Source organism: Echeneis naucrates, chromosome 9 (genome assembly GCF_900963305.1).
Source record: "Echeneis naucrates chromosome 9, fEcheNa1.1, whole genome shotgun sequence".
Classification (NCBI taxonomy): Eukaryota; Metazoa; Chordata; class Actinopteri; order Carangiformes; family Echeneidae; genus Echeneis; species Echeneis naucrates.
This window is the reverse complement of record NC_042519.1, coordinates 13,166,685-13,186,514: the sequence shown is the minus strand read 5'-3', so window position 1 is coordinate 13,186,514 and position 19,830 is coordinate 13,166,685. Positions and strand designations below refer to the sequence as shown.

The 19,830-nt window shown below is 38.7% G+C and overlaps 2 protein-coding genes across 2 annotated transcripts in view; one reads left to right on the top strand and one right to left on the bottom strand.

Moving 5' to 3' along the window:
* Nucleotides 1-387: 387 nt before the first annotated feature.
* On the bottom strand, nt 388-9,291 carry LOC115048445 (solute carrier family 28 member 3-like). The gene is made up of 15 exons (XM_029509902.1): nt 9,186-9,291; nt 7,541-7,730; nt 6,482-6,626; nt 6,278-6,391; nt 5,999-6,076; nt 5,709-5,789; nt 5,421-5,501; nt 5,195-5,320; nt 4,642-4,775; nt 4,028-4,196; nt 3,716-3,913; nt 3,280-3,361; nt 2,217-2,315; nt 1,069-1,183; nt 388-499 (listed from the first exon to the last, which is right to left on the bottom strand). The coding sequence occupies exons 1-15, from the start codon at nt 9,289-9,291 to the stop codon at nt 388-390; spliced, it is 1,830 nt and encodes a 609-aa protein (XP_029365762.1).
* Nucleotides 9,292-13,561: 4,270 nt separating this feature from the next.
* ntrk2a (neurotrophic tyrosine kinase, receptor, type 2a) overlaps nt 13,562-19,830 on the top strand; it is a 67,776-nt gene continuing 61,507 nt past the window's right edge. Inside the window, exons 1-4 of the mRNA XM_029510114.1 lie at nt 13,562-13,975; nt 16,592-16,666; nt 18,940-19,011; nt 19,498-19,566. Of these exons, the coding sequence (XP_029365974.1) occupies nt 13,716-13,975; nt 16,592-16,666; nt 18,940-19,011; nt 19,498-19,566 (476 nt within the window). The 5' untranslated portion in view covers nt 13,562-13,715. The remainder of the gene's footprint in view (nt 13,976-16,591; nt 16,667-18,939; nt 19,012-19,497; nt 19,567-19,830) is intronic.

Here is a 19,830-nt window from a genome sequence, read left to right as displayed (position 1 = left end):
GGTGCATTCAGACGAAGCAAAGAACTGAGTGATGTCTTTGGCTACAATGACTGCAACAGTGCATTTTTGAAGACAACTAAAATAGTTTTGGGAGAGCACAGAAAGTCCTGCTAACTGTCACCAATGTGTCCAATTGACTGATTTTGATGGTCATCAAAAAATATGTTTACGTTTTACATTAGAAACATACAATTTCACTCAAAACAAAGCGCCCATAGCGCCAACTGAAAGAAAATTTCAATGAAATGATGCAGATGTACCTATTCATGTTTTTATTTCATTTGAATGACAAATGAATTAAAAATACACTTTTAAATGTGCACAACTCACAAAACCATGAACACATATTTCTTCTATATTACTGTAGCGTGCGTTTGTTGCTTTGAGTCAAAGCACCAAGGTACAGTTGAAGTGTGCGGGGGATGTGACTGTGCAGCAGCCTTGCAAACTACTGCGATTGAAACCTGCTCCGATGGTCACGTTCGATGGCCCATACACACTCACACTGGAAATAAAACACACACACACTGATTACAGTATTTCTCTTCTTCATCAGCTGTTTGTGGCATACTTATAACTTAAGATATGTAAATGAACACCAGTGCTGCGTTGGCTTTGTAAGCTGGAGTTAATTGCTTTCCCAATGATGCATAGACAATTACAAGTTGTGTATTAGTAACTTAACAACTTGTGCATTAGCCAGTTCTAGCATTTCATGACACCTCGTTTTTCTTATTTGATTTATTCTTATTCTTAATTTATTAGGGAGACCCCCCCACCAGTGGAGGGTTTTATTATTTGTCTCCTGCAGATCATCTAAAACATAATAAACTATTTACTAACATTTACATTTAACATTTACAAACAAAGACCAGACCATCAAGTTTTCAGTTATAATTTATAATAAGCAGTTTATAAATTAAGAAAAGAGAAGGATTGTTCTCAACCTGGCAACCCAGAAGATTTTTTTTTCTTATTAATGACTTACAGCTGATCTATAAAGCAGTAATAGTAAATGATTGGAAATATCAACTTAATACAGTAATACAAGAGTAGAGACATACACACCTGTCGTATAGTAAAGTGCAGCAAGTGATCAGTTGTGTACTGATGGACACATTGTTGCTGCTGAACTCTGTGCTCAGGAAATGTGGGCACTGAACATCAGGGATGTATAACATACCTACAGACAGACAATGGATGCACGATTTTTAGGTTCTTTTGCATTTACTCAAACATTTGCGATAAAGTGGAAAATCCATATAAACTATTCCACACTCACACACGTATTGTCCCTTTAAATTGCCAATTTTAGTTGTGCAACCATTAAAAAGACGATAGTGAAGTTAATATGAGCACTTTTGGGTGATAAATGTCCATTTAAAGCTCAGCAGGCTAACACAGAGTTTGGATGTATTAGCTATCCATATGACATATTGTTGTAAATATTCATGTAAACATGCTCTGAATAATTTGGATAAAATCTTGTTTGGCCATCATCACAAATAGATGGCGTTTTACTTCTTTAAACCAATTTTAATAAAATGAGGCACTTATTAACTGTACACAAAATAATTAGTAATTGAGAAATATTTAATGTTTTTAATTTAATGCATGATGAATTAATGAATGCTACTGAGAGTGACAGTTAATATGGCCATATTTTTGCCTTTTTTTAATATTCCACCAAAAAAGAATTATTTCCAATGTCTTCTTCATCGTTCTTCAAATTATGCAAGTAGTGTATCTTTCCATGATTGTCAAAATTGTTCAGTGATACCAATTAGTTTTGAAATAGAATAGTTTTACTTAACGAAAAATGACCTTGATAGTTTGATAGTTTCCCAAAGTGTTTTGCATAATGTGCTGTGATATTAGGTCAGATTGGGCTGTGACTCTGTTTTGGTTAATATTAATAATAAAGAGATACAGAGATATGAACAAACCATTATATGCAAGACATGTTATTTTACTCCTATACAGTATATAATGAGAGGGGCATGTTACTGTACTAATCCAACCATGGTTTGATGGAGTCTGGCCTAAATTCGTCACTGAACACTTTAATGTAATCAGCGTAGGACTAAAGAAGCAAAATGTTGTTAAAAACTACAGAGTCTGAATAGGTTATGTTGCTTCCAGGTGCACAGCCAAGCAACATTCGTACATTCACTATATGTGTACATTAATGAAGATAGAGACACAAATAGATTCACCTGCGATACAAGCTGTCATGAAACAGGAGACACTGCCAGCAATCAGGGCTCTGACACCACAACTGGAGAAGTCAGACTGTCTGTCAGGAGCCAAGGCCGCTGGGAAAACAACAACTATACGTTAAAAAAGTGTACATTTGAACAGAAACAGGGATGTTCCAGCAGCAGTGAAAGAAACCGCAACAAGTTGTTTAGTGTACAGCATGTGCAATGAGTAAAAGATAAAAGACATGAGCTTTGGCTGAAGTAGGTTTTTTGCTGTTTGTTCTTTCTTGTACGCTAACCTGGAGCGCTAACCTTTTTCAGACCCAGTAATAACATGCATGTGGGATATGAACACGTCAGTTCACACCAGGCACCAAAATTCAAATAAACACGCATATCTTGTTGTTTTTGAGGTTAATTTTTTCTAGAACTGCAAGTTGTCATGTCAAGAACATTGAAAGTTAGAAATAGTCTCCTGGTAACTGTTATCTTATCTATGAATAACTACCAACAGTGCACACAGTAGAGGCTTTTCCTATTTAACACTGTCACACTTTTATTTGGTTTTTGGATGAAACTTTCATTTGCTTATTTAATGATCAGGTGGAGGTTTTTGTTAAGCATATAGGGTAATTTTTCCATTGCCAACCTCCTTTATATATTTGTACAGGCACTGATACCATCAGAAACAAGTGTACTCATAATGTTTTAGAAATTTCCTAATGATGTATGTGTTTCAGAGTCGGGGGAGAATATTTGTTTCCCAGACCATTAAGAGGCTACAGGCTAAATGAAACAGACTTTACTCCCATTCAGCCCAAACGCTGCATCTTTCTTAAATGTAACAGATGGATTCCTTGCCATTTATTCCCACCTTTGTCATTCCTAAAAAGAATCAAGGACATATTTGACTTTTTTATTTTTTGTGAGCCAGCGTGTGTAGTAGAAATTGTATTCAGTGGTTATCTTTTTTATATTTGGCACAATGACATGTTGAATTGGAATGAAAATATATATATGAGCATTTTATAACAGCTTTGTTGCTCCTGTTAGCCTGTTTGATGTTACTGACACTCACACAACGCTGCAATCGACATCCCCAGTGAAGCAATGTTGGAAAAGCCACACAAAGCGTAGGTTGCAATGGCTTCAGAGTGGACCTAGATGAAGAAACATAATTCAGCTAAAGTGTTTAATAACAAACAAACGTCCGGATAGACTTTGACACATTACAATACCATACACATATAATACTATCCTTTCTGTCACAGAAAAACACCACAGATGTATGTTAGAAAAGTGTTTGATTGATTGTGATTATTTATACCACCAAATCTTAATAACTTTAAATGATATGCAATGACCAGTCTGTATCACATTAGAAGACTTCACATAAGCTACGCTCTGAAGTCTTCTCCATTTAAACAATGTTCAAATAAAAGACTGCAGTATAGATAATTACATCAATTAACACATTCTCATTGACGCTGGCTGCTGTAGGTGAAATGACTTACAGAAATATACTGCTTTACATTATCCACATATTCAGGCCCTCCTGCCTTCCGCCTCTTAATTAACTCTGACAACTTCTGATAGGCCACAAACTCATTGAGGAAAGTCTTTGTGCCAATCAACTCTGCGACAACAAAACAGTCCTCCCAAGAAACGCCCATAATGAATGAGAGAGGCATGAAGAGGTAGGAGCAGATGAGCTAAAGGAGGGACACACAGAAATAAGGTGTGAGTGTGCACAAGCCGTGCAATGCTTGAAAAATACTCACAAGAGCTGGAAAGTGTGTGTTTGTGAGTGTGATGAGGGTCTTCACCGTAAAGCTGAGCTGTGGATAGTCCAACATCCCGCCCAGCCAGGAGAGGACAGCATCCAAACAGGCTAGCAGCGCCAGGAAGGAAATAAGGCTGACAACAATGTTGGCAACTAAAGCCGCAGCACTAGATGCTCCATGGGACGCTGCCTCCAAAAGATTTTTACTCTCTCTGAGGAGACAAAGACATTTTAAAAGTAATATGACGTTAAATAACTAATCAAAACATCACAGTGTCATCAGCATATTGATGTTGATGTGTTGAAGATTTGAAATATTTTTGTTCCTAGTGATACTATTGTAAGGGCAGCAATTTTAACAATAGTATAGAAACCTTTTAGCGTAGCATCATGCTAAAAACCACAGTTTTTTCTGTATCTAAAGGATGATGATGAAATATGTAATCCGTAGTAGATATAAAATGGCTGCAAAGTTTACAAAGGTAGATTTTGTCTATCCACATGATTTCACATATGAAAAACAATTGAGATATTTGTTATCCCTGTAAGTCATCTTTGTGGAGAAAAGAAATATCTATGTCCACATTATATTAGGCCATTTAAGATTTTGTGTTGTTTGCGTGGTTATACATGTGTGTCTATTCTGGCTCCTCCTACCCTTTGGCCATGTTAATGTGATGGTCTCTGGTTGTTACATTCCGGCTCTCTGTTTCAGGCCAGAAGGCTTTGGCGATGGCTAGGGAGGCTGGAGCAGACATCAGTGATGCCGCCAACAAGTGTGATGGCTCAACCTTAAAAGAGAGGCATGCAGAATAATTCAAAATTACATCATTTCAGTGGTCAAGCTGCAGCAGGAAAAGTCCTCAGCAATCTGAAGTAAGTCAGCCCAGAATTTAAATGATTCTCAGAACCGTAGACCTGGAATTAAAAATAGCAGGCTTTATTTTTTCCTAAACTTGTTTTCTCTCATAGCAGCCTAAATCTTTCTCTTCTAACGTAAATATTTCAAATTTCGTCCATCTTAAAGTCGAGCTTTGGTTGTTAAAAAAAAAAAAAAAAAACTGTCACAAAAACAACATTATAATGGTTGTTGGTCCATATTATTTTGATATTTACCTACTTTTTAAACAGCTCAACGGTTATCAAGTAATTACTAATTGATTTTAATCTTGAATAGTTTTTGATTGCTTAAAATAGACATCTTCCTCACCCCAAAGGAGATATAGGCTCCTAAAATGGTGCCGGAGATGCTGGCGAAACCTCCTGTCATCACAGCATGGATCTCAGAGAGAGTGAGCCCACTGATGTACGGTTTAATCAGGAGAGGTGATTCTGTCTGAAAGAGACAGTCCAGGTTGGTCTGACTTCATGACTTGAAGGGTTAATGTAATTATATAAGGACTTGTTTTTTGTTTATTTTTCAAACTGTTGCTTACATGTCCCAGGAATATATTCCCAGCAGCAGCCATTGATTCTATGGGAGATGTTCCCATGGTAACCTGCATTACCAGGCCAATCTGGAAAAACGTCATCAAATGGAAAACCAAAGGAAAAATATTCAACAGCCAACACTTATTATACAATAATAATAATAATAATAATAAATCCTGATTGTCATTCGTTCACTAGGCTCCAGTTTCCAACTATGTCAGCAATTAATTACTTAAATTAATCCTGTTGGTGGCATCAGATATTTGTCTGAGATGAAACTTCCTCTTTCTTACCTTGCAAATGAGCCACTGCATGAAGCCAATATAGTAAAGGATGGAGATAACAGAGCTTAAAAATACCAGGATGGGCATCACCTGGGGAAAGTCCACAATCACCATCATCGTCATTGTTTACATGCACATCAGTATCCCGAATGTTCACCTGATTTAATAATTACAATATGACATTTTACATGAAGAATAATACAGACAAACTACTTTTGTAATTTGGACTAGTTCATAATATTCATAATAGCGCTGTCATGTCTGGGTGCTTGTGGACACCATGCAGGTGTGTATCATACCTTAAAGACAAAGAAGTGATCTGTGTAATTGGTACCAAACACAAACTCAGACCCAGCGTTTGAGAATGACATAAAAGTCTGGAGGAGGAGATAAATTGTGAATTGTTACCAACAGATACTGAAAGTTTAGAGATAAGTGATTGCATCTTTAGTAGGTAACATGGAAATCTTTCAGAACCAATAGTCTAAAAGGTGCTTTGAATTGTCTGTGAATGCTTCAAAATGACAGCAACTTAAAGTAAATTTATCAAAGTCAAAAGTAGAAGTCTGTATTTGTACTTCTGCTTTTCTGCCAAGCCATGCCAGTGCACCAAAGCCAAACGTGGTCCTGAGAATCAGCAGACCGAAGCCATACTGCAGCCCAATCCCACAAAGCAAAGTTTGCCAAGACCACTGCAACACATGTACAACACATCATCATGAATTGTGATTGTCTGCATGCACATGTTGTATCAATGTTACAGTTTGGATTTCAAACATTACCCTGAATGGGTGTTTGGAGAAAAGCAACATGAGGAAGACGAGGAGCAGTAAACCAAAGAAAGACACAAGCTGTCTTGTCCCCAGCTGGGCTGTGTCCATTGTAAGCCAGCACACCACAGCTAGCAGCACTAACACATTCACCATCCTGGAGAGAGAGAGAACACAAGCGAAGGAAGAGTCTGCCCAGGATAACGTATCGGTAAGAAGAAGACACTGAAAAAGTTATAGGCTGTCAAAAAGAATGTTCCCTTCCATAAGAAAATCAAACTGATATTTTTATATGCTGATACTTGTTAGTTTTGAATTCACCACGTCAGCCGCCAGGTAGTGATAATCTTTCGCTTACTGCAGCTGAGCACACAACAGGAAGGCCAAGCAGTATGTGTGACATTTGTAAGGAAAGCATATAACCTGCAAAATACGATGAAGGTCCACATTCAGAGGACGTTTACCCTCTCATATTTTGCCCTTTTAACTTGATAGTGAAACTTGCTGACACGGAAGTGCAGTGAATTGGCACTCCCTGTGCCTGTGTTTTCCCCCTGGGTATCTCCTTCCACAGCCGAAGACGTGCACATTATATTAATGGATGAGTCTGGATGGGTTGCCTGTAGGTGTGAATGGTTTATTGTGCCTGTGTGTGTCTACATGTCGGCCCTGCGACATGTCAACTGGGGTTGGCTTTTACGTTTTGGTTACACTGTTGTTGCACTTTGATTTACACTGTCACACACATTGCTTGTTTCTCTCACTCAGTTTGTGTTGTTTTGTTGTTGTCAGGTAGCTGTTTTTCAGGAGGGGGATCTTTTTCTTGGCTGGTTTTATTTATAAAGTGTGAAAGAGAAGACAATGTTCATGTGTTCTAGGTTGTGTTCCTGTTAGACTGATGCATGAGTTCAGTGTCCATGTGGGTTGGATATTAATAACTCCTTCGCTATGAAGTTGTTCTGGCTGCTTAAACTGGCTTTATGACTTGTTTTATCTTTCTGCATGTGAAGGTCCCCCTGGGTCTTTTGTTAGGGATGGTGGGCATCCGTATAACAGTGTCTCATCTCTCACCATCTGATCCAGACCCAGTTTTTGCTGATAAGTTCTCTGATAGGATGGAGCTTCTCCCACACCCAGTTGCCGTAGCGATCATTTATCCAATCCCAAACCAGAAAGAACAAGGTTACCAAGGAGATGACCAGCAGACCGACAGCACGCTGAAAGTTCAGAGCACATGCCGCTACCACGATAGCAACAAAGCCTGAAATAAATTCAGAATTAATTATTTGTATTTCAACAAGTTGACAACTCAATGACTCTACATGTCGTTCACCAAGGGCTGAGCTCTTATACAAATATCAACAACACATAGAAGTTCTGAGCAACACGACGACAATATTAGTATCAAAACATACTAAAAACAAACGTGCTTGTTATACAAAAGCCATTTCCTGTGAATGCATCTATTTTGCGTATAATGTAATTTCAGTTCATAGTATTTTCTTGTACTGCACACGCGCACACATACTCACAAAGCCAATTAGTATTCTCCAAGGCAAAAATAGAGCAAATAGGTGGAATCAAGCCTGAACAGAGAGTATGCAAAGGTAAGTTAAATTGCCCTTCACAAGTCTTCATGGAGACTCAAAGTCCTCAAGCAAGACTGGATATTGACTTCTCAGTTTATTTAGGCTTGGTAATTTTATCCTATGTGGTAGGAAAATCCAAAGTACCGAACAAAGAAAATCAGTTGGACAGAACAGCAAACTCCTTTCTATGGCAGAGACTGTTTCATTCCTTGCATTAAAAACATACGTTTTATTTGGGTACCCACAAACAGAAACTCAAAATTTAGAGTCATGAGTTACCTTTTAACAGATACTAAAAAAGATTAACTTTAACCTGTTGTTAAAACCAGGCGTGTAAACAAGCGGATCTGGTCTCTGTGATCAGCCAAATAGCCCTGGACTGTCTCCATTTTCTTCTCCAGCAAGCTGGACACACAGAAAAAAAGAAAAGATAAGGGGCCAAATAAGGAGAGAGGACGTTAATGTTAGATCAAAGGGACCCGAGAGAAGCTTGCATTTCTGAAGACACTGCGATATTGTGCTTGGAAAAAAACACTGAGAAACAAATAACCTTTTGTTCTGTCGATCCGTCTTGTTCTCTGCATCGTCTACAGTTTCGGCAGAACTGTCTGCTTCAATGTATATATGATGCTGCTCCTACACAATCACCACACACACACACACACAGGAAAAATGGTTGGATGCATTTGCTCAACGGTGCTTGCGCAGTGGCATACTTCCTAAGAGGATTAATTCACACTGTTAATGTTATGAGTGCTTCTTTTCTCATGCACACTGAGCACATGCAGGTGTGTTTCCTGAAGGTCTGAAACAGCTTATTTATCCTGCAAACCTGAATGTGAAGCTTCAGGGTATGTTTAGATAGTTCAGATCTTACAGTGGGTTTACACATTTTTTAAGACAAATTTGTCATATTTCAATGCCCAAATCAATTTTGGTCTTTTGCTTGTGTTGTTTGTCGAACTTATGGTCGGAGTCAGAAGAAAGGCGGTGTTTTTAACAAATAGCTACATAGAAATGAGACAGACCGCTGTGACAGCAGGGGTTCAGGAATGTTTCTGGAAATCAGTATAATTCAAAAGTAGCTTTAGAGGAAAATCTGGGTGGTATTCAAATATTTTACCTACCATGGCCTCGAATAGCCTGATGTCTCTTCCTTCTCCTTGGCTCTTCCTCTCCATTTTGTCCAGCTCCATTCTCTTGCTGTTTTGTGTATTCGAACACTGAGCACATTCTTGCTCATGGACACCTGTCCTCCCTTTTCCCCTCCCACATCACACCTCGCATATGATTGTTTCCTTTTTGCAACTTTTTTACTCTTTGGGCTACCACATTAAATACTTTGGTCAAATGTGTTGTGATATAGTTTGTCTTTCTTTCTTTTTTCTTTTCTTTCTCTCTATCTCTTTCTTGCTCTACCTCTCTTTCCTTTCAGAGACACACACACACACACACACACACTTAACGTGTATAGCTGAGTCATGCAGTCCTGCTGACAACAGGAATAATTATTGGCACAAACTTCCGAAATACCACCAATACCAAAGCTTCACCAGAGCCCCCCTTCTCTTATTTATTCCAGCATCTCCACAGCCTTGGACAGACACTGTATAAATCAACTGTCATCATTTGAAAGTTTTTGTGAATCTATTTTGATAAAAAACTAACTCCTTGGAAACATTGTATTGTCCTTGTATGACTCCAGCTTTTGGAAATGACACCATACACTATTAATGCCAAATTTCATGGCAGACACTAGAGAGCACTAGAGTACAATTTTTATGGACCATAATACACATGGCTCTCTCATGTGAGTCTGTATGACAAGTCGTACACAGACTGAAACAAAAGGAACTCTAATTGAAAGTTTTTTACAGTTGATTATACAATAAAAAAACAAGTTAAACATTAACATATAATATAATCTAAGAAATTATAAAGCTTTCATATTAAAAAAAAAAACAGCACTAATTTGTTTACAATTGTTAAAGCACCATCGATGAGATCAGTGTGTGAGCCTCCATCAGTCATTTTTAAATGGAAAAGAAAGAAAAGAGAAAGAAATAAAACAAAGAGAATCAGACAGACCTCCTTTGGCCAAGGCTGTTCTCTATTATTACTCTGATATAGCCAATCCAAAAGTTAAAAAGATTAATCAAGTCTAAGCCAAGTAGTCTATGAAAAAAAACAGAGTGGGGAAATTATTGCAGCAGACTGGAGTGTGTTAATGCACAGATCATGTAGCCAAACAGCTCACAGTTAGTAGAGGAAGAAAAATATTCGGTACACTGACAGAGCCGGTCTCATGTGGTCCTCACATACCTGAAACATGAAGTTTCTCATGTCCCACTCATGACCCTATGTTTGGAATAATCCTGAATTAGGGGTGAAATACATTAAATCAAATTTAAGTGATATCTTATGAAAGAAATATAGACTAACAAATCTAAGCAATGAAAACGTGGCCCCCAACTCCAACTTTCCTGAATTGCTTTTATAATTTTCTTTCTGGAAACAGAAACTATTGTGTAGTGTTGGTGTCAGAGAATCATTGCGCATGTTGCATCTTCACACTGAGAAAGAACATTAAAAGATAAAGACCTGTACTCCTTAAAATAAAAGCACAGAGTATGTCATGTTTGTCATTGAAGCTTTAAGTGCACCAGGTTGAATTTCTCTCATCACAGATATGCTTCCGATGCAGTGAACCTGTGCTACCTGATGGTTAATACCTAATGTTGCACTAAAGCCATTCCTTGCTTCATCAAAAAAAGTCTATTAATGTTGCATCACTGTCACCATTTGTTGAATTACTGCTACCGACTGATACGTCTTATTGCATCACAGTCACCAGTCACTTCATCAGTCACCTGTTGTTGCATCAGGACCAGGTGACTGTGATTCATTAACAGGTGTTTTATTAAAACCCAAAGGTAAGTGTGGTGTAGCAATAAGTTACACAACAGTGGTGTTTGCGTTGCAGCAACAGGTGTTTACCCTACAAAATACTGATTGCATTAAAGCAACTAAAAATTAATTAGTCAGGGAATCAATTAAAAATAAAAATTTTTAATTGATTCATAATATTTAAAATATTTCCTACTCACAAAATTAGATGTCTCGCTATAAAAATACCCCAAGAGTTATTATTTCCATATCACTCTAATTTCAAATGTGTTAGGACTAGATGTGCTGGTCACACACTACTATTCACGTTGGGAATGCTTGAGAAACATAACGTAACATTGAATATCCAAGATATAATGTACTAATAAGAAATTGATGAATGATAATCTCTTGTAGCTCTTGTGTAAAAAAAAAAACAAAAACAAAAACAAAAAACAAACAAACAAACAAACAAAAAAAAAACACCAGCCAACTGACCAAGAGAATCAATACTGCTTCCAATGTAGTTATATTGTACTTTTTTTATATTTATACATCTCACCCACTGCCATTTTTTGCATATTTTGAGCAAGTGAAATCTCAAGTTAACTCATATTCAATATTCTACCTCATAGTAATATATTAGAATTAATATAAATGTTAACGGACCAAATCCAGGATGATGCCAAAAGCAATGTCCTTCAATTAATCACACATTATGGTCCACAGGTCCATTTGCAGATGACCATTACTTACGAATGGACTTTGACTGCTATGGTACTTAAAAACAAAACAAACAACAACAACAAAGACATTCACACACACATTCAAGACACTGCCTTATTTGAACAAAAAGTTGAATAAGCCTGGCATGTTAAGTGTTGACTGATATTTTGATTGTGAATAACAAATGGATCAAGTAGGTAACTCCATGTTTAAAATATCAAGGAGCTTTAACTGCCTTGAACAGGCTATGAACTCTATTAATTTCAAAGGGAACATGAATTAATTAGCATATTATGTTTCTGAGACAATGTTTTAATTGGTTGTGCTCATTCTGTGTAGAATGTGGAGGGCCCAGTGTTTGAGGCAGGCATGCACCAGGTTGGCTCTGAAAGAGACAAGGCTCCATAATTACACTCCTCTATTCAGTGCACTGCCAGTGCGTCAGTGCAAACGTCACATTGGAGCTGCAGATGGGGGACAGGGCATTGGAGAGGAGAGGAGTGGAGTCTTCTCACAACAGCGCCGTATTAGCGTTTGCAGCTGCTCATAGGCAAATGTGGTGCTGTGCTCTGACTCTCATACACCTGGTGAAAGAGTGAGGAAATGTTCCTCAGTGCTCAGCGGCTGTACTTCTGTGTCAGATATGTGACTGGCATACAGGCTCTCTCTATATAGCTTCCACTCTAAGATGACAGCTTATTGATTCAGGTCTACGTATGGCTGGGAGCCCAACATGATGAATGAAATATGGCCTAATGATTTAATAAGGCGATGCTTGGTCTAGTACAAGCCAGCTAAAGACTTGATGATTGGTGATCGCTCCCTCCTTCGCTCTAACTCTCTCACTTAGTGCTTTAGACATTACAACCTCATCGTCCTAGGTAATGCCAGCTCAAGTGAAAGTGTCAATGGGAAGGCTATGCATGTTGCTCATTGGGAAATAACACCCCCTGTTTATATTATTTCCCTCCGTATTATATATTTTTCCTTATATTCCCCAATATAAGACTGGAAATGAGGAACTCAAGTGACTCTCAAGTACTTTGGGTCAGGCTTGCTTTTCATTAACAGTACAACAGGTCTGCTTGTAAACCGTCTAGCAGCTTATAACAACCACACGTTGATGATGATGATTATAATGGTGACAGTGACGAGGAGAATGATTATGGCAATTAGAGCCTGCAAACTGATAGACCCTTATATCTCATTTACACACATCATCTTCTTCCAGCTTCCAGATAAATTAAATAACCCCTTCAAATCTTCTCCACCTCTTTCTCTCTCAGTGTCAGATAAAACAAAAAAACAAAACGATTAATAATAATTATTATTTTTGGATTATCATAATTATAATGGCAATAATAAACACGTCATTCACAACTCAATTCCGGTAAAGCCTGACACATTGTGAGGAGCTTTAACCAATGACGGCCCAAAAACACCAATTTATCCGTTCGTCTACCGACAAGACGGGCACTTTGCTCGGCACCTGACTGGGATCCCTGAGGTGCCATGTTAGACGCTGGGCTGCCTTCATCCTGGTACCCGTCCTATTCCTCATCGCAGATTTCATCCTTTCTCTTCCACCGGGATTATTGTTTATTCTCCGACCACCACCACCCCGCCTCAGAGACCCCTCCACACACACACACACACACACACACCATAGTGTAGAGGAGGCAACTGTCCGTGCTTGACTACTGAGAGAGAGAGGGGGGGAGACAGAGAAAGAGAGAGAGAGAGAGAGAGAGAGAGAGAGAGAGAGAGAGAGAGAGAGAGAGCCTCCCTGGCACACACCCGTCAGTGTGTTAGTGTGATTTGACTGACTGTCTGATTGACGGGGGTCTCTGAAGGAAACACCGGATCGGGACATCACTTTTTTTCCCACACCTTTCTCCGCCTCGTCTGTCTGTCAGATGGTTTTGTAGCCGAGCCGCCTGCATCCACCTCAGCCTCGGATTTGACTTTCTTGGCTGATCCCAGCCAACCTGGGCCGGGGCCGTGGTGCTGCTCAGCGAGCCTTAGAGCTGAAGTTGCCCCCCGAGATGAGCGCCTGGAGACCCGGCAGTGGGGCTCTCTCCTCGCCGGGGAGGGGGTCCGGGTCGTGGCGGAGTGTGTGGTGGTGGTGCTGGGTCGTGACTCTCGGGGTGGCGGTGGACTCCGGAGATCCGTGGATGTCCGCGGAGGCTTGCCCGTCGTCCTGCTCCTGCAGCAGCACCAGGATCTCCTGCGTGGATACGGAGCGGGGCATCAATGCCTTCCCCGTCCTGAAGAGCGACGCCGAGATGGAGAACATCACCGACATGTGAGTGTCTCAGGGTGGCTTCATTTCCAACACTTTACACATGAATGTCATCCCTCAGCCTCCTCTGCTGATTGTGTCTGGAGCTGGCAGACACGGTCCGCAGTCAGACAGGTTTATATTCACTGAATCTTTATCCGAACGAATGTACCAGCTCAGATCTACATCCAAGTTGTATTTAGGCTCTTTATTTTTCTCCTCTGGCTCAGACACATCATGTGTAACCTACATTGCATAACAGGCTGATTACCATCTCGGGCACATCAGTCTTTCAACGCCAGCGTGGAAATCAGTCCATTTAAAACGAACAAGCAGTTTAATTGACTTTTATTCTTGACAGACAAATACCAGCCTGTGCGCGACTGCGTGCACGCGCGTTTGCGCGTGATTACGCGTGTGTTTGTTCGTGTGTGCGTGTGTGTGTGTGTTTGTGGACGGAGACAAACACCACTGTCCAAATATTAGCACAGACACTTCCCAAGATGGCTCATATTGGCGGATTTAAATGAACCCAGAGCCAAAAACAAACACACACACACACACACACACATATATATATATATATATATGTAACCTATATCCAAGATGACACATAATGTGTGTGCACTGTAAATACCAAACCACCCCCTTCACCGTCATTTCATAAAACGCAATTTGGACTATATATGTATATATGTGAGTGATTAACCCGGAAAGCGATTGAAATACCTAACTGCTGCAGTATCATTCCCGGCAAAGATAAACGGCCTCGTTGATAATGACTTTTGTCAAAGATAAATAGTCTTTATCGGCGGCCTTGGAGGAGCCTTGGAAGCTGCTTAAGTGAGCCAGCACGCCGGTGAAAAGCATCCAGACTGTTTGGCTAATGTAAACAGGCAAATGATTGACCGTGTGACTTACTTCCAAACGACCTTGCCCCCCCCCCCAAAAAAAAAAAAAAAACAACAAAGGGGATCAGTTAGTGTCCCACCTCTGTGTTAACTGGTTGGACATCCTGATGTTATGGCATCTGCACTGAAACCACAAAATGTGTTATGCATCCAGTGTGAATATCTGAATGGGCGATAAAACATTTGGTGTAAATATCTCAAATGTATGGTTTTGTTTAGTAGCCGATAAATGCTTAAGTGAAACAAATTGCATTTAGTCCTCATTTACACCTACATGTCCTCTGTTGGGGAGGTGACAATATTTTTTTCTGACTGTACACTTTAGTATTGATAATGTTGGTCATTTTCAATGGGCATCAGCTCTTTAAAAGATATTAACGCAAAAGAAACAATCTAGACATTTGCAATGTGGCCTGTAATAAAGGTTAAGTAGACAACAGTTGACCTATAAAGTCAAGAAGAAAATATCAACTTTGGTAACACAAAATAGATTTATTGCCCACGGGCATTAAGATAATGGACAAATGTGAGTGTAGCAGGCTTAGCTGTCCTCTGTTCCCTCATACCAACATGCAGTGACGGGTCTATCACAGTTAATGACAGAGCAGAGATCAATGTGGATGCTCATCAAACATACCAATGGTATTATTATTCAGCAATCTGACCAGAGCTGCAAACAATGTCTGCTTTTGTCTTTACTGCTCACAGTGTGACTAGCGATTTCTTTTGGATTACAAAAGCATGGTTACCTTGACAACATGAAGTAAGTTGTCATCAGGCAGTCACACTGTTCATTTATGTGTTTGTTGATATGTTAAGGAGAGAAAAATGCTGACATTCTGGCTTCTTTTTTATTTTATTATTTATAATTCATCATTTAGTGTCACATGTGTGATATTGTTATTTTTATTTATTATTTTTTTTTTTAGTATTTTTGGCTTAATTTGATGATGACAGCAGGAAACTGACAGGAGTGAAGTTCCATGACCAGACATGTTGCAGTTTGAGGGTCATTAAAAAAAAGTCCTGATGCCATGTTAGCTTTTCAACCTTCATACGCAAATGTTTTTTACTTACATGAACTAAAAATTGAGTCTAAATGTGTTTTGAAATCAATAAATCAAATTAGAACATTACATTTAGCTTTAATTTCCCATTTGGAGGCTGTACATCAACACAGACGCTATACAATGACCCTGGGATTTAGACAAAAAATACGTGCAACAGTAAGACACGGGGGTTTGAGCAGGACAAAGAGCTTTGTTGTGACTGTTACAGCATGTGCTTTCTATGGGAAACATTGTTCTCAGTTCGTGCTGAAGGTTTTGTTTAGCTCAAGATGTTCTCAGACATCTGATCCCAAAGATGGGATATTTGAAGAGTACATGATGTGTTTTTCACACAGTCTCAATCATAAAAGGGAGTTTCCAACCGTCATCTCCTGTTGGCCTTTAAATATTGTCAGGTCAAGTGCTTAGTGAAAGCGCGGCTGAGTAGAGGAGGTTGTGCCTGTTTCTCTACTTTAAAAAGTAAAAGCTGCCAGCTCCTCCTGAGTACCATATATCATCTGCAGTCCTCCAGAAGCCTTTTGTTTTTTGTTTTTTTTTTTTAATTTTGAAGACTAATTATATGGCCGTTCTGTCTTCCTTTGTCTTATTGAAATGTTTCTGTTTATGCTTGCCTCCGTTAACAAACAAGCTCCCTGACACACACTTGTATGTCCTGACAGTTACATCGCCAACCAGAGCAGCTTCTCCTCCATCAACGACAAAGACCTGTACTACTACAAGAACCTCAGGAACCTGTGAGTCTTTTTCAGCTGTTACTAACAATGACACTAATGACTTATTTTGAGTGGACACATTTGCTGAAAAGGAGATTGCAAGACTATTTTATTCTGCTATGCACATTTTAAGGCAGCTCTGTTAATCATACCACCTGCTATTATGTTCTTGTAAATGTATGTACTTAATAGTCAGTATGACTCAGTGTTTTAAAGTAGTTAGAAGAGCAATTCACTACATTTTAATTATATTTGCATAAAAAATATATTGGTTTGTTATCACCCAGTATATGAGATATATGGATTTACTCTGCTATTAACAATATTATTATTTGTAAAGGCAATCCATTGTTTATGCCAGTTGCTTTAAAATCTTGCGGCGTTTATTTCTCTGTCCCTGTGTGTTTGCAGTTGCTTTACTTCTCTGTCTCTTTATCTAAACACCAACTGTATAACAAGCAAAAAATTCTTGCAACATAGTAATCTGTTTATTTTCCACCCACTATCCAGATTAATGTAAACCGTGTAATGCGCCATAAAGTGTATATGCTTTAACTGTGATTTTTCACAGTATGAATATGTTTTAGACTAATCATTTAAGTGTTATTGTGAAATAAATCCTGAAATAACCTCATTCCAAGTTATTTCAGACAAGATCAATCAGTCACAGAACATAATTCATAGCAGATACTGATATTATCTTACAGCTTCCCCTCAGCTCATGAAGGGCAAGTGCCTGGTTTCAGCAGTGGTGAATAATAAACAGTTTGCAGCAATGTTGAATATACCTGACTCCTGAGACGGTTGTTGTTAAGGCTTTCTAAAAGCACTTCTGCTACACTATACTTAAAGGATTTGTGTGTAAAGTGATAACTGATTGAGAGACAGTGAAAGAACAGTGAAAAACATCCAAACATTCTCACATTTCCAACTTCACATGTGGAATGATTGCTTGCTTTTCTTTGTCATGTACAGAACAAAACAAGATGGTTTATAAGGTCACCTTGGTGTCTGGACAGCTGTGATTCTGATAATTAAAAATTATTCCGTAGCTGATAAGCATCAGTGGCAGCCATTCTGGTTAAATTTTTGGTGGAAACAATTGTTATTTAAAGCCACAACAAATTAACTGATAATTGGTTTGTTCCCATGTGAACACAATTTGCCTGCGTCTCTGTCAGTTTATTTCACAGTTAATTGTGCAATCTAGACTTATACTCATATTCAACAAGTCCTGAACAACAATAAGTGTACAACAATTTCCTGTAGAGCAACTCAAAGAGCATCTGATATGATGCTCCTGCTAACAGGAACTGCCTGTGACCTTCCCCAATAGCAGTTGGAAAACAAATCCATAATATAATATGGCAATGTGAAGGCCAAGGTTAGGTAAGCCTCAGGCCCAATAGAAATTTGGTAAGGGTTAGGCAACAATCACGGCTATTCCTTTGAAAAAGCAGCTGGTTTAAATTGGTTGGGAAACAAATGGCACTCTCAAACTTTAATGATGGCATGTTTTGACCCATATATCCACCCTGACCTGCCGGTTTTTGTTGTTGTACAGTAAAACCTTCTGACGTCATCCTTTCCTGATGTCAAAATAACTGTGGCTGCTAGAGGGGCTTTGTCACTTGATCAGAAGCAGATGTTGCTCGACTTGTGAGGGCAGCCTTCTTATGTAACATCGCTAATCTTTTGGTCTATGTTTGCTCATCATTCATTTAAGCCAATAGTATCACCAGTCATCACAGGACTGACAAATAGAGGCAAATAACCATTGGTGCACACTTACATTTTAGAGTGACCATAAAACCTAAATCTGAAAGTCTTTGGTCTGTGGGAGGAGGCCAGAGTACCCACAGGGAAACCGTTCAGCTCCAGGGAGAACATTCAAACTCCACACAGAAAGACCCCAGGCCTGGGAATCAAACCCGAATCCTTTCTGTGAGGGGACAATTAGCTAACCCAATAATATATGTACTCCACAAATCCTTCATACCCATTCTGACTTTTGGCTTTTCTAACTTAAATTAAAAGGACATGCTTTAACATCACACTCATAGGTTTCTACTGAATTTAAACATTTCTAGCTAATAAAGTCAATTGTTTATAAGGACACAATTTGTATTTCCAAGTTTGGTAAAAAGCCCTTTTGTACCTTCCCTGCAGTGAGTTATCAGAAAGTACCATCAAATGTGTTTTTCAGACTGATCAGGAATCCTGTTTTTTCTTGTTTATAACTGTAATGTTCATGAATAAATTATTAATGCTGTTTTATTTGATTTTCTTGACAGAACGGTGACCAGCAGCAGGTTAACATATGTTTCAAAGCTGGCCTTTCAAAAAAACATCAAATTACAGTACCTGTAAGTTAAACCACATCTCATCTTTTGACAGTAAATCGTATATGTGCTTTCCACTAATGTCAAAGCTGTATGGACGTAATTTATTGCTTTTAGTGAATAATTTGTTTGACACTGATAACATTGACTTATCTTTTGACATTTTACTTTTCTTTTAAATTGGGTTAATGGATGCAAAATTGGTTCCACTACATCAACAGTGATAGAGCATGTAAGACTATACAGAGTAACTTCACCAGAAATGAATGGCTGAGTGATTGCATTTATAATTGATTTTCAAATCTCGGGACCTTGTAAACATAATTAAAGTTTAATGCCTATTATACTGATCAAATGCACCACTTAGGGGTAATCATCACAACCCCCCAAAAAATTCATGCAAGCGTTGGGTGCACATAGAATTATATTTTGTACATTCCATATTGACCTAATATTTAAAAAAATATCACAAATACCAACTCATTCCCTGATGTTCCATTTAATTTTCAGGAATCTGAAAGATAACAACCTGTCATCACTATCCTGGAGGATATTCAAACACCTAAACATCTCTTATCTGTGAGTTCAGAGCAGTCATCATTATCAGTATGTCCATCTCTCTGTCTGACTATTCCAGCTCTCTGGTTTAGCTCCCAGTAATCATCACACTCCGTGTATAAACGTAAACCTTCAACATCTGTGATGTCACCTGGAGGTTTCTGATGTGATGATTTGGAGCCTATCGTTGGTTTTGCTGCAACCTGTAATCATTGATTTTCCTGCAGCCAGGAAGTTTTTTTTTTTTTTTTTATTTTGATTGAGGCATCAAGATAAAGAGATTAA